Source organism: Scardinius erythrophthalmus (assembly GCF_964197995.2).
Source record: "Scardinius erythrophthalmus genome assembly, chromosome: 6".
Classification (NCBI taxonomy): Eukaryota; Metazoa; Chordata; class Actinopteri; order Cypriniformes; family Leuciscidae; genus Scardinius; species Scardinius erythrophthalmus.
Genome location: NC_138226.1, coordinates 42,389,239 through 42,404,093, shown reverse-complemented (window position 1 = coordinate 42,404,093; position 14,855 = coordinate 42,389,239). Strand labels below are relative to the sequence as shown.

The following is a 14,855-nucleotide window of genomic DNA, read 5'->3' as shown; positions in this document are numbered from 1 at the left end:
TCTTTTACCTTTTCTATCTGACGTTATCATGCCACTGTCAGGTGTCATATTGACTGATTTTTGAAGCGTCTCTCCAGATGTGAAGTGTTGTGTGTGTTTGTGTGTTTGTGTAGGCATGTTTAAACAGGGCTGTTCAGCGTTCAGAGTGGTCACACCAAACATTGACGAAGAAGCGTCTATGATGGAAGATGTGGGGATGCAGGACGTCCACTTTAATGAGGTGAATATCTGTCTGACAGCCAACAGGCCATTCGTTCACATCACAGGTCAGACACATCTCCATCGGCTCAACAGAAAGAAAATGCACACAATATAGCAGAGGGAGTGAAGAGAAAAGCTCATTTAGCTGGTATCAGAAACAGGATGAAGGAGAAGCAAGTTCAGTAAAAGAAAACACTACAGTAACGTCATTTGCACGCTTGAATTTAAGAATCGAAAGTAAGCAGCTACGTGACAAATACAGTGACATTAAGTCCATAAAGTGCTCGATTCATTTTGAGGAATATTGAATGTGTATTTATTTTGCGCATGATACGAGTAAAGAGCACTGCTGCAGAAACACACACACACACACACATATATTACTATGATATCCTTGGTGTTAATAACTCCATAGGAGTCCATTGTTTCTAGTTCACGTTGAGTGTCCATGTGTCCTGACAGGCACAGTGTGTATTGTCTGAATCCACACTGAATGCGAAACTGCTACACAGTCACAGCCAATCAGAACATACTTGATGTTTAATATTTATTTGTGAGGTCCAATAAGGTTTCACTGGGGGCAGCGATCAACGTTACGCATTGTTTGTCACGTTCAGGTCAGGATACAGTAGTATAGTGTCCGTGAAGGTTTAGTTTAATATTAGTGCAGTAAAAGAGGGAAGCAATAAACGAATATCTATTTATGTGATGGTGATTATCCGTGATCTTATCTCCACACTGACTGATACTCAACCATCAGTCCTGCACTTTGACTGAGAGATAAAACACTAATGATTTCCCATCAGTCTTCAGTCTTCAGCCGTCTGAAGCAGGGCTATTACTGTCAACTCACACTAAAACCAGAAATAAACCTTACTTCAAACCAAATGAACGTTTCAAATTAATAAAATAAAACTTAAACTCATTTTATTTCTACCCTTTGCCAAAGCAACATTTAATTTTTTTTATTTAGTTTAACGTAATGCAATGTTATTTTAGTTTTATTAATATTTGGAATTGGCTTTTATTTATATATTTTCAGTTTTCATGTTAATTTTAGTTTAGTTTTTAGTAATTTCGTTCTGTGCTTTTGTCTTTTTATTATTATTATTAAATATTGCTATTTAGGGTTTAATATATTTAGTTTAATTTTAATATATTTATTTCAGTTTTACTTTTTATTATTTTCCAGTTAATAATTTTAGTGCTTCAACTTAAACTTTTATTCAGTTTATTGCCAGGTAAACATTTCTAATTTCAGTTTATTGCCAAAGAAACATATATATTTTGCGGTAATATATTTATATTTTATTTCAATTAGTCGAAATGTTTTGAATAGTTTTAGTTTAAGTTAATGATAATAACCCTTACTTGATGTACTAAAAATAAAAATAAAACAGAAATAAATATAGTATATAAATAAAATACAAAATATTATTTGATAATATAAATAATATATAAATAATAATATAAATAACAGATAAATTATTTAATAATATAAATAGAAAATTATATATATTTATTATAAAATCATACACACAAAAATATATATTTAAATAAACCGTAATTAATAACAATGACAAAAACAAAATTAAAAAGAAAGCAGAAAATGCTGAAATTCAAACTATATATATATATATATATATATATATAAAATCTCAGTGATACTTAAAGATGATGCTGATGTGATTCTCTACACCTGTGGTTTCTCTGATGCGAGTCCTGTGTGAACTTCAGCAGAACGAACACTCATCAAAACTGATTAAAACTCAAGCAGAACTGATGAAGAAAGTGCATTTCGTCAAGAGAAAGTCTTGTGCAACATTTGAGAGCTGATGACTCTTGCATGTGTCCTGCAGGATGTCCTGATGGAGCTTCTGGAAGCATGCGCTGATGGATTATGGAAAGCCGAGCGATATGAGCTCATCTCTGACATCTACAAACTCATCATTCCCATTTATGAGAAACGCAGAGATTTTGAGGTACAGCAGTAACACACACTGATGCCGTGAAGTGTGATGTCGAAGGATGTTCACACAGACTCTCTCATGAATGTCTTTGGCTGTTGTGCCGCAGATTTGCACTTGTGTGTGTGTTTTGTTTTTATTGAATAAGTTAAAGCTGAAGGGAAATTTTTGGTAACACTTTATTTTGATGGTCCACTTTTGACATTCTACTAACTATAAGTAACTTTATAACTTTGCATGTCACATAACTCTCATTAGAGTATTAGTAGACAGTTTAGAGTTAAGGTTGGTAAAATAAGTTGACATAATTGCAAAGTAGAATGTCTAAAGTCTAAAGACTATCAAAATAAAGTTTTACCAAATTTTTGTTTACACTTTATATGGTTACTTTATTTTACGGTGTCCGTGTTACAGTGTATAATTATACATGTGAGTACTAAGTAATAATAATGAACTACATGTACTTACTGTAGTGTTAGGATTAGGGTTTGGTTTAGGGTTAGTTGCATGTAGTTATGCACAATTTATAGTCATTATTATAGTAACTACATGTAACAATGGCACTAAAATATAGGGCTTGACATGAACGATGAGATGTAATCAGGAATCCAGCCTGAGCTGACAAATCACTAAAGATGCAAAAATAATCTATTAAAGTGGAATCAAATAATCAGATTAAGGAGCAATGGCTTCTGGGTGACCCAAGGCCAAGATAACAAACAGAACATGTATAAATAACAGGGCTGTAACGGTACACAGGAGTCACAGTTCGATACGAGGTCGGGACAACAGGAAAAGCAGCAAATCCCCAATGCTGGGTTTCTTTTCATTTATCATGAACTGACAGCAGTTAGTTGCTAGTTATTACTATAGTAACTACAAGGACATTGTAAAATAAAGGGTTAACAACTCTGAGCTGTAAAGATGTGATTGTTAAGCTGTGTGTGTTTGTGTGTGTCAGAAACTGGCTCACCTGTATGACACGCTGCACCGGGCCTACAGTAAGGTCACAGAGGTCATGCACACGGGCAAGCGCTTGCTGGGGACGTTCTTCAGAGTGGCGTTCTTCGGTCAGGTGAGTCTCCTCAGCTTCACACTCTTCATCTCTCGCTCTGTGGGATGATCTGTGTGTTGTGTTTATCTGTTAGCGGTGAGCCCTGTGTGTTTGAGCTCGGCTCGCCGTTGCCTGAACTCTTATGAACTCTTATTTATGTTGCTCCGCTTTGGGTGTAAAAATGAATGTGTGTTTCGGGGACTGCAGTCTGAAGCACCAGCACTAGAACGTTCCAGTTTGATCATAACTGAAGTGCTTATCTGCGATAACTTATACTTTTTGTATTTTGTTGGTAACATGTCTGTTATGTTTTTGTTTTTTGTTTTCTTTTAATTTACAGTACATGAATATATAACACTTGAGAAAAAGAAGTGCACTTGATGTGTATTGAATGTGCACTTGTAGTTTACTTCAAATCTTAAGACTATATTTAAAAAAAACTGTACTTGCAGATAATATAATATTAATGAAATATAAGGCCATTTAAGTGCACTTAAAGAGAGTACAGTTTCATTACTGTTTCTTAACACACTTAAGTACACTTAAAAAAGGCATTTTTTACTTTAAAGTACATTTTAAATCATTGTTTCTAATAATCTTTTGCCGTGCTTTAAAGAAGTTTACTAATTTTGATGTGTTGACTAACACACTGAAGCACATGTAAAATACATCATTACAACTTTTCATATATTGTAATTACAAATATATTTAAATGCATGACGTCCAAGATTCAATGTAATTGAGATTAAAGTCTATTTTAAAATAATCATAAATGTTTGTCAGTATATTCAGCTATGCTTTAACCATATTTTAAAGACAATAGAAGTATTTATGAAATTACATATATGAAGATCAAAAAATAAGTCATAAAAGTCACACTAAAGTTCATTAATTACATTTAATATAGATTTAAACTATAAGACATTTTCATTTAATTGCAATTAAGTGTCTAAAAACATTACATTCAGTTCACACTTACGGATATTCTTTTAAAGTATATTATTTCCATATACTTTCCTCTTTTCAAAAGTATGCTAAAGTGTATGTCCTGTGATTTATTGGGCAGTGATAGTCTTATATTCAGTGATATGGAAACAAATTTGACTTCTAAAGCCATGTTTTGTAATGTCTAATAACTCATTTACTCATCTGACACAGTAATATAATGTGTGGAAGCTTGTTTCTGCCACAGAATGAAACATTTTAAAAGATAATTACGACTTTATTTCTCAGAATTGCGAGTTATAAAGTCAGAATTGCGAGATATAAAAATGCAATTCTGAGAAAAAAGTCCAAATTCGAATTTATATCTCACAATTCTGACTTTATTGCGACTTTACATCATGCGAGATAAAAAGTCAGAACTGTGAGATAAAAAGTCGCAATTATCTTTTTAATTTTTTATTCTGTGGTGGAAACAAGCTTCCATAATAATGTCTTTTGTCAGCAAATATTAGTATAAATGTGATAAACTGGCACACAGTATAGTTGATTAACCAATGGCCATCCCTGAAGCGTAATGAGAGATGTGGTGAGACGTGAGTGTGTTCGTCACTGATGGGTGTTTCTGTCTCTAGCAGTACCAGTGTAATGACTCTGAGATCAACCAGGTAAACGGATCACGAGTTTCACGTGTGTTTCACGTGTGTGTCGTCCTGCTGGCTGTGGAAGTCATCATAATCCCTCTGTCATCTAAACACTACAGTCTTTATACATCCCAGTGTTTCCACAGTGCTGTTGTAAATATGTGTGTCCTGTGACTAATCTAGTATTTAAAAATTAGTAGGCGATTGGCCTTTTCTTTGTCTAGATGGTGAGCAGCAGGTTGTGTAAAGTTGAGTTTTAATGCATTCTTCTGGTTGATTCAGATTTGCTTGTTGTTTCAGGGCTTCTTCGAGGATGAGGATGGTAAAGAATACATATATAAGGAGCCCAAATTCACACCACTGTCTGAGGTCTCACAAAGACTCCTCAAACTCTACTCAGACAAGTTTGGAGCTGAGAACGTCAGAATGATCCAGGATTCTGGCAAGGTGAGAAATGTACAGTTACAGTGTCATATATTCAGAATAAAGTCTGATCCACATTGCAGATTATTCTGGCCAAGACCAAGAGTACGTACGTGCTTGCTTGCTTATTTACCTGCTTACTTACTTGCTTGCTTGCTTGCTTGCTTGCTTACTTACTTACTTGCTTACTTGCTTGCTTGTTTACTTGCTTACTTACATACTTGCTTGCTTGCTTGCTTGCTTGCTTGCTTACTTGCTTACTTACATACTTGCTTGCTTGCTTGCTTACTTGCTTACTTACCTGCTTGCTTACTTGCTTACTTGCTTACTTACATACTTACTTGCTTGCTTGCTTGCTTACTTGCTTGCTTACTTGCTTGCTTACTTACTTGCTTACTTGCTTGCTTACTTACTTACTTACTTACTTACTTACTTACTTACTTGCTTAAGACCAAAAGAGTATGTACGTACTTGCTTGCTTGCTTGCTTACTTGCTTACTTGCATACTTGCTTGCTTGCTTACTTGCTTACTTGCTTACTTACTTACTTACTTGCTTACTTGCTTGCTTGCTTGCTTACTTACTTACTTACTTACTTACTTACTTACTTGCTTACTTGCTTGCTTGCTTGCTTGCTTGCTTGCTTGCTTGCTTGCTTACTTACTTACTTACTTGCTTGCTTGCTTGCTTGCTTACTTACTTACTTACTTACTTACTTACTTACTTACTTGCTTGCTTGCTTGCTTGCTTGCTTGCTTGCTTGCTTGCTTACTTACTTACTTACTTACTTACTTGCTTGCTTGCTTGCTTGCTTGCTTGCTTGCTTACTTACTTACTTACTTACTTACTTACTTACTTACTTGCTTACTTGCTTGCTTGCTTGCTTACTTACTTGTTTAAGACCAAAAGAGTATGTACGTACGTACGTACGTACGTACGTACGTACGTACTTACTTACTTACTTACTTACTTGCTTGCTTGCTTACTTACTTGCTTAAGACCAAAAGAGTATGTACGTACTTGCTTACTTACTTACTTGAGACCTTACTTACCGACCTTTTTATGTAACGTTTAGGGATATGGGAAACCAGGAATCAGATACAGTAGATCATATATTAATCCTGTATAAATCACATATATACAGTATACACTACTGATCAAATGTTGGGGTTGGTAAGATAAATAAGTCTCTTATTTTCACCAAGGCTGCATTTATTTGTTCAAAAACACATTATTGTGAAATATTATTACAATGTAAAATAACTGTTTTCTATGTGAATAGTGAAGTGTAATTTATTCCTGTGATCAAAGCTGAATGTTCAGCATCATTACTCCAGTCTTCAGTGTCACATGATCCTTCAGAAATCATTCTAATATGATGATTTGATGATCAAGAAACATTTCTGATTATTATCAGTGTTGAAAACAGTTGTGCTGCTTCATATTTCTGTGGAAACCGTGATTCGTTCATTTTTCAGGATTCTCTGATGAATAGAAAGTTCAAAAGAACAGCATTTATTTGAAATATAATCTTTTGTAACATTATAAATGTCTTCACTGTCACTTTTGATCAATTTAATGCGTCCTTCACCTCACTGATCCCGAACAAGTCAAACATGTCTTATTTACTCATGTTCTGTTATAAAATTGATCGTTCTTGTCCTGAAGCTAAGACTAAATTACAGAAGCTGCAATCTGTACATTTAAATTGTTACATTATATTACCTGGAGTGTGTTTTTCTAGAACATTTTAAGATATATTTGTGTTTGGCATTAAATGTAGACGTCATTGAGCGGTGTATCTTTACTAGCATGATGCCTAGAACTGCCTATTAGCTAAATGTGCTTCTCTGTTTGGTGCAGATTAACACAAAGGATCTGGACTCGAAGTACGCCTACATCCAAGTGACTCACGTCAGCCCGTTCCTGGAGGAGAAGGAGCTGCTGGACAGGAAGACCGACTTCGAGAGGAGCCACAACATCCGCCGCTTTGTCTTTGAGATGCCGTTCACTGTTTCAGGCAAGAAACAAGGCGGCGTAGAGGAACAGTGCAAACGCAGGACTATACTGACCAGTGAGTACACACACTTACACACTGCATACTCAGAGATCAACTACATTAGAGATAACTTCCAGAGAGACACACGATTAAAATCTGAGAGTCAGCTGAATCTGATGGCTTTGTGATTGGGGGGATCATATAACTGTAAAACACAAAGTACAGCTCTTATCTTCACAGTGTCTCAGCGCACGTCGACTCCTTCAGTGCGCTTTAAACGCATCCCAGGATGCACCTCATCAGGCAGACTGAGCAGAGCTGGACGAAGAACATCATATTGAAGAGTTCATTATATTCAAACACATAACCCTCTGGTGCTCGTTAAAAACAAAAGTTACGTTTTGTTGTTTTAGAATTTTTTACTTCATTGGAATGGTACGAAACTTGGTTAATGTGAAAACACAAAAAATCATGGATATGATTGGAAAAGGTTAAATAGTTGCAAATGAGCGCATTGGAAATGAACGGGAGAAGAATCTCATCTAGTGGAAGCGTCTGGTACTGCGGTCAAACAACATCTGACTGATGGCTCATTCGAGGAGACGTCAAGCTCAAATTTTGAACACAACTCTTTTAGATTTATGGCTTTGATTTTCTAGCAGGTTTTGGGTAAAACGTTATTTTGAAAATATATGTTTCATATAAAAATGTAAAATAGTATTTTTGTTCAATAGTATTTTGTAAAATAGTATTTTTAAGTTCACTTTTTTTCACTTCAGCAATAATCGGCCAGGTGTCGTCTTTAAAAGGGATCAAACTGAAGTCTGTCCTCTAAAGCGTTCTAGATTTACAACAGTTTACGTAAGGTCTATGCTCAAAAAGTGAACAAATGGATTATAAATACTGCCTAAATATAATTTAGTATAAAAAAAAATACAAAATATTAAAGAAAAAACATGATCAAACTAAAATATAGTATATTCATTTCATTGACAAAACATTCTGTCCTTTTTGACGGTACGTGAAGAGCACCAGAGGGTCACATGATTGATTTAGGTGTTTGATAATTGTATGTTGTGTTCTGGTCATGTGATTGCAACGTCATATTAGTGTTCATGGTTTTAAAAGTGCTTTTCATTTGAACCTTTTGATACATTTGCTGTCACCATAGGAAATGTGGAGTCTCTAACTCAAACCCGCTAGCGCCACCAACTGTCCAGAGTTTCACTTGCGCTTGTGCTAATAACTGCACCCTGTGACGTCATTTCCGTCACGAAAATGTTTCCGTCAATTTGAATTTTATATTGTCAAGACATAGGAGAAAGAGACAATGGACCAAACAAAGGTCTTCATGCCAGCTTCTCTGTTCCTCTGGATAAAGAGTTTGGGTTTTATATGCTACTGACCAAACATATACATTACCAGAGGAACATATGAACATATACATTACCAGAGGAACATATGAACATATACATTACCAGAGGAACATATACATTACCAGAGGAACATATACATTACCAGAGGAACATATGAACATATACATTACCAGAGGAACATATACATTACCAGAGGAACATATGAACATATACATTACCAGAGGAACATATACATTACCAGAGGAACATATGAACATATACATTACCAGAGGAACATATACATTACCAGAGGAACATATGAACATATACATTACCAGAGGAACATATGAACATATACATTACCAGAGGAACATATACATTACCAGAGGAACATATACATTACCAGAGGAACATATACATTACCAGAGGAACATATGAACATATACATTACCAGAGGAACATATACATTACCAGAGGAACATATGAACATATACATTACCAGAGGAACATATGAACATATACATTACCAGAGGAACATATACATTACCAGAGGAACATATACATTACCAGAGGAACATATGAACATATACATTACCAGAGGAACATGTGAACATATACATTACCAGAGGAACATATGAACATATACATTACCAGAGGAACATATGAACATATACATTACCAGAGGAACATATACATTACCAGAGGAACATATGAACATATACATTACCAGAGGAACATATACATTACCAGAGGAACATGTGAACATATACATTACCAGAGGAACATATGAACATATACATTACCAGAGGAACATATGAACATATACATTACCAGAGGAACATATACATTACCAGAGGAACATATGAACATATACATTACCAGAGGAACATATGAACATATACATTACCAGAGGAACATATGAACATATACATTACCAGAGGAACATATGAACATATACATTACCAGAGGAACATATGAACATATACATTACCAGAGGAACATATGAACATATACATTACCAGAGGAACATATGAACATATACATTACCAGAGGAACATGTGGTTTTGGTTTAACATGGAATGTATATCCAATCCTTAAATCAACATGTGCTTCGGTGGAAACTTCATTCACTGCATTCACATTTCATGTCTCTAACTCCTCCAGCACACACACTTCTACACATTCATGCAGTCTCTCACACACACATGTATTCAAGAACACTATGATTCACAAAATACAATGATTACAAATGATTATGGATACAAATAAAGAATAATAATACAGATACATAATACAACTGATTATGAATACTAATAAAAAGTCAAGATATTACTGAAAATAATAATAAATGATGAAATCTTAGTCTTCAGTATTATGTTAGGTTTTGAACTCAAGTTTTGAAGAGTGTGTAAATGTAGAGCTGTAAGTGAGAGATTTGAAAGATGTAGTCATTTTCTGCGATGATAAGTGATCCAGCTCAGCTCTCACAGACTGATGTTGTGCTCACTGTGTGAAGAGTTACTGAGAAATGTGTCCTGGTGAATTACATTACATTAAAGAAAGAAAATGAAATGAGTTTGAGATGAAATGAGGGTGAGTAAAATCCCTTTAAACATGCGGTTGACCTCAAACACATAAATGGACGGTTTACACTCATCCCTTTAGGGCCCTTGCCGAAACACACAGAATGAAAGACGAACTTGGGAATGTAACACATCTCAGAATGTAATGATGCATGAAATGCACTTCTAGCTTGTTGCATAGCTAGAAATATTTGCATTCATATCCTTCAACTATATTCCAGTGTTTCACTGTGTGAAGAGTTTTAAAAAAAATTACCCAAGTATTGAGAAAATGTGTCCTAGCATAAAATGTAATACCTTTATTCTTGGTGACTTTATTGTTAAACCCTGTTAACTTTGTTCCTCAGCCACACACTCGTTCCCGTACGTGAAGAAGCGCATCGCAGTGATGTACCAGCACCATGTGGACCTGAACCCCATCGAGGTGGCCATCGACGAGATGAGCAAGAAGGTGCTGGAGATCCGACAGCTGTGTTCCTGCAGCGACGTGGACATGATCCAGCTCCAGCTCAAACTGCAGGGCAGCATCAGTGTGCAGGTGCGCACACACACACACACACACACACACACACACACACACACACACACACACACACACACACACACACACACACACACACACACACACCTCACGTGGACATGATCCAGCTCCAGCTCAAACTGCAGGGCAGCATCAGTGTGCAGGTGCGCACACACACACACACACACACACACACACACACACACACACACCTCACGTGGACATGATCCAGCTCCAGCTCAAACTGCAGGGCAGCATCAGTGTGCAGGTGCGCACACACACACACACACACACACACACACACACACACACCTCACGTGGACATGATCCAGCTCCAGCTCAAACTGCAGGGCAGCATCAGTGTGCAGGTACACACACACACACACACACACACACGCGCGCGCGCGCGCTCAGACAGGGTTATAACGTCTCTCTCTCTCCAGGTTAACGCCGGTCCTCTCGCCTACGCCAGGGCGTTCCTGGATGATGCCAGCACTAAGAAATACCCGGACAACAAAGTCAAGCAGCTGAAAGAAGTGTTTCGGTAAACACACACACACACACACTCACACACACACACACACACACACACACACACACACACACACAGTCCTTCCTCTGGGGATATTAACAACATTACATGCATATACTATATCTTCAAAAGCTTTTGGTCAGTAAACTTTATTTTTAATAAATACTTTCTTTCAGCAATGAGATTACATTGATCAAAAGTGACATTAAAGACATTTATAATGTTTCTATTTCAAATTTCTGTTCATCAGAGAATCCTGAAAAATGTAATGAATCAGTTTCCATACAAATATGAAGCAAATAAGTTATTTTACATTGTAATAATATTTCACAGTATTACAGTATTCACTGTATTTCATTATCATTAAATGCAGCCTCGCTGAGCAGAAGAGACTCTTTCAAAAACACATGAACTACAAGCGAACTGCAAAACAGCTTCTTAATCAACCATTAAAACAATCTTATCTTATTTGTTTTCTCGTCTTGTATTTTTCTGCTTTGTTTTTCTCGTTTTGTTTAACTTGTCTTGTTTTTGTTTTTTGTCTTCTGTTTTTTATTTGCTTGTTTCTTGTCTTTTCAAAACATATATATAAAATATATATGTATTAATGAGATTACATTGAACTACAAGTGAACTACAAGACAGCTTTTTAATTTGACGATTAAAAAAATGGTGACAGAAACTATGAAATAAAAACACTGTATGTAAATGTGAAAAATGGGAATTATGTTAAGTAATTTTTTTATTTAAATAAATCTTATATTTGAGCTTTTTCAAAGTCCCACCTTTGCCCAGATTACAGCTCTGCACACTAGAAGTTCATAAATTGGAACTACATATATTTGTCCACAAAATAATTTCATGCATACTGTGTGTATATATCTGCATATTTAAACCTTGACTGGTATGTAAGTGTGACCTGAGATGTGTGTGTGTGTGTGTGTGTGTGTGTGTGTGTGTGTGTGTGTGTGTGTGTGTGTGTGTGTGTGTGTGTGTGTGTGTGTGTGTGTGTGTGTGTGTGTGTGTGTGTGTGTGTGTGTGTGTGTGTGTGTGTGTGTGTGTGTGTGTGTGTGTTCTTTAGGCAGTTTGTGGAGGCGTGTGGTCAGGGTTTAGGAGTTAATGAGCGTCTGATTAAGGAAGATCAGCAGGAGTATCATGACGAGATGAAGGCCAGCTACAGAGATCTCACCAAAGAGCTCTCCGCCATCATGCATGAGCCTGTAAGACACACACACACACACACACACACACACACACACACACACACACACTGACACTTCATGCATCGTGTCTCTGTTGGATTTACATGCTTTAATCTCTCTGTTTCTCTTCCTCTTTTGCTCTCATGGTCAGATCGAATGGTAAATCATGTCTCATAACTGAAGCACACTGTACACTCACGGGAAAGTTAGTTTTGTTCTTCACTTAGGGATAAACAGGAGTTTGAGATACTTTCTCAGTGATATACTCAAAGGTGTGGAAGCGTGTTTCCACCACAAAATAAAACATTTTAAAAAGATAATTGTGATTTACATCTCCCAATTCTGACTTTATTTCTCAGAATTGCATGTTTATATCTCCCAATTCTGACTTTATAACACAATTATAAACACACAATTGCATGTTATTAAATCAGAATTGTGAGATATGAACATGCTAAGATAAAAAGTCAGAATTGTGAGAGACATAAAAAAAAAAAAGATTTATTGTGTGGCAGAAACAAGCTTCCATACTGTTTACCATCCGGAGCGAACTTTTCCGGAAAGGTCATTTAATAAACAAACTTCGTTTTGGCCTGTTTTTGTTGAAGATGACGTCATGCGAGTTGGCTCTCGGATGTGTCCTGAAGTGTGTCGGGTCTTTAGGCAGCCTCAGGATTCAGCTTTCTGCAGATGTGATTGAAGAAAGTGTTCAGATTCAGTGTGGGCGTTGTAGACATTATTTCTGATCTTTCATTTCTCTTTCTCTTTCCTCTCTCTCTCTCTCTCTCTCTCTCTCTCTCTCTCTCTCTCTCCATAGATATGCCCAGTGGATGATGGGATGCGCAGTCCTCTTCCTGACTCTCTGCACATCTTCAATGCCATCAGCGGGACGCCCACTGCCGCCACCGTCCAGGGCCTGCCCAACTCCTCCTCAGTGGTGTGAACCCTGCCCTCGTGACCTTTGACCTCTCCAACCCGGACACACACGTCATCACGGGAGTGGGTGAGATCTACATGTTTCTGCCTCATCCGGGGGATTTCAGCGACTGTTTCCTGTGGAGACTTAATCAAAAACTGTGTATTTTACTTTTGGCCATTGTGCCAGTTTTATTAGTGACCACAGTAAAGACGAGTGGAAGAACGGCTCAGACAATCAAACTGCAATGGCTTTTTACATATAAATATCTGCGTCCTCTGCTAATGTGTGTTTTATCTGGCTCATTTTGAATAATTTCCTCAAGCTCAGACGTTCAGTCGTGAACGAGGGCCTGAAGTGGTGTCGTGGTCACATGATGTTTCTGCAGAAGTGGGCGTGGCACTGCATGTGATACACTGGACACACACATGCTAATGTTCAACATTATGTTTATCACTTATCAGATATTTTTATACTGTGGGTCACAGCCGAATGTGATGATGTTTTTTATCTGTATTTAACAGTCTTTGCTCTGCTGTATTTAAACTGACATCGTCCCTAATGCTTTGAATAAATCTCAAACCATTCCCAAACGCTCGCTTAGTGTTTATTAGACCAGGATATCAGCATTAATTATCATATTTGTTTTGTGTTTTATCTTGACTTCTTTTTTGTTTTTGTCTAGTTTGTTTTGTGTTTTTCCCCTTGTTTTGTTTGTCTTGTCTTTTTTGTTTGGTCTTGCTTTGTTTTTTGTCTTGTTTTTGGTTTTGTTTTGTTTGTCTCGTCTTGTAGTTTTTGTTGCTTTGTTTGTCTTGTTTTTTTTTTTGTTTTTTTTGTTTTTTCTGTTTTGTTTGTTTGTTTTTTTGTCATTCAATTCAATAAACTGTATTAATCCCCCGAGGGGAAATGTACACACACAGCACCACATACCACACAGTAATAATAATACATAAAAAACATTCACAAAAACAACCATTATTTTCCAGTATCAGTTCCGCAAGGCATTATGATTATATACAACCAAATTATTATATAATGTAATCCATTATATTATGTTATGCATGTTTTGTTTTTCTTGTCTTTTTTGTTTTGTACTTTTGTTTTGTTTGTTTGTCTTGTCTTTTTTTGTTTTTACTTGTTTTTGTTTTGTTTGTCTTATCTTTTTTGTTTTGTCAATTTTGATTTGTCGTTTTTGTTTTGTCTTGTTTTTGTTGTTTGTCTTTTCTTATTTTGTCTTGTTTTTTTTTTTGCTTGTTTTTGTCTTTAGTTTGTTTTTTTGTTTTGTTTTTGTCTTGGGGTTTTTTTGTGTTTTTTTTTTTTTGTATGTCTTGTCTTTTATTTTTCTTGCCTTGTTTTTTTTTATCTGAGAATGCATCTTCGATACAGCACAGTAAACAGTGTATAAAAGAGTGTGTGCTGCTGTTCTTACCCTATGGACCCCTGAGTATTATCTGTCTATCTGTCCTGCTCTTGTTGGTGTCATAAAGCAGACAGGACACAGTCCATGCTAATAAGACA

At 36.2% G+C, this 14,855-nt stretch overlaps 1 protein-coding gene across 3 annotated transcripts in view; it reads left to right on the top strand.

Annotated features, from left to right (window-relative positions):
- Positions 1-14,740, top strand: part of LOC308691961 (dedicator of cytokinesis protein 9) — a 146,641-nt gene extending 131,901 nt beyond the window's left edge. For all 3 annotated transcript variants that reach the window (XM_081367573.1, XM_081367574.1, XM_081367572.1), the window contains exons 45-53: positions 114-220; positions 2,061-2,183; positions 3,130-3,243; positions 5,109-5,255; positions 7,094-7,304; positions 10,515-10,705; positions 11,131-11,231; positions 12,301-12,439; positions 13,239-14,740. In XM_081367573.1, coding sequence (XP_081223699.1) covers positions 114-220; positions 2,061-2,183; positions 3,130-3,243; positions 5,109-5,255; positions 7,094-7,304; positions 10,515-10,705; positions 11,131-11,231; positions 12,301-12,439; positions 13,239-13,364 — 1,259 coding nt within the window. In that variant the 3' untranslated portion in view covers positions 13,365-14,740. The remainder of the gene's footprint in view (positions 1-113; positions 221-2,060; positions 2,184-3,129; positions 3,244-5,108; positions 5,256-7,093; positions 7,305-10,514; positions 10,706-11,130; positions 11,232-12,300; positions 12,440-13,238) is intronic.
- Positions 14,741-14,855: the final 115 nt, after the last annotated feature.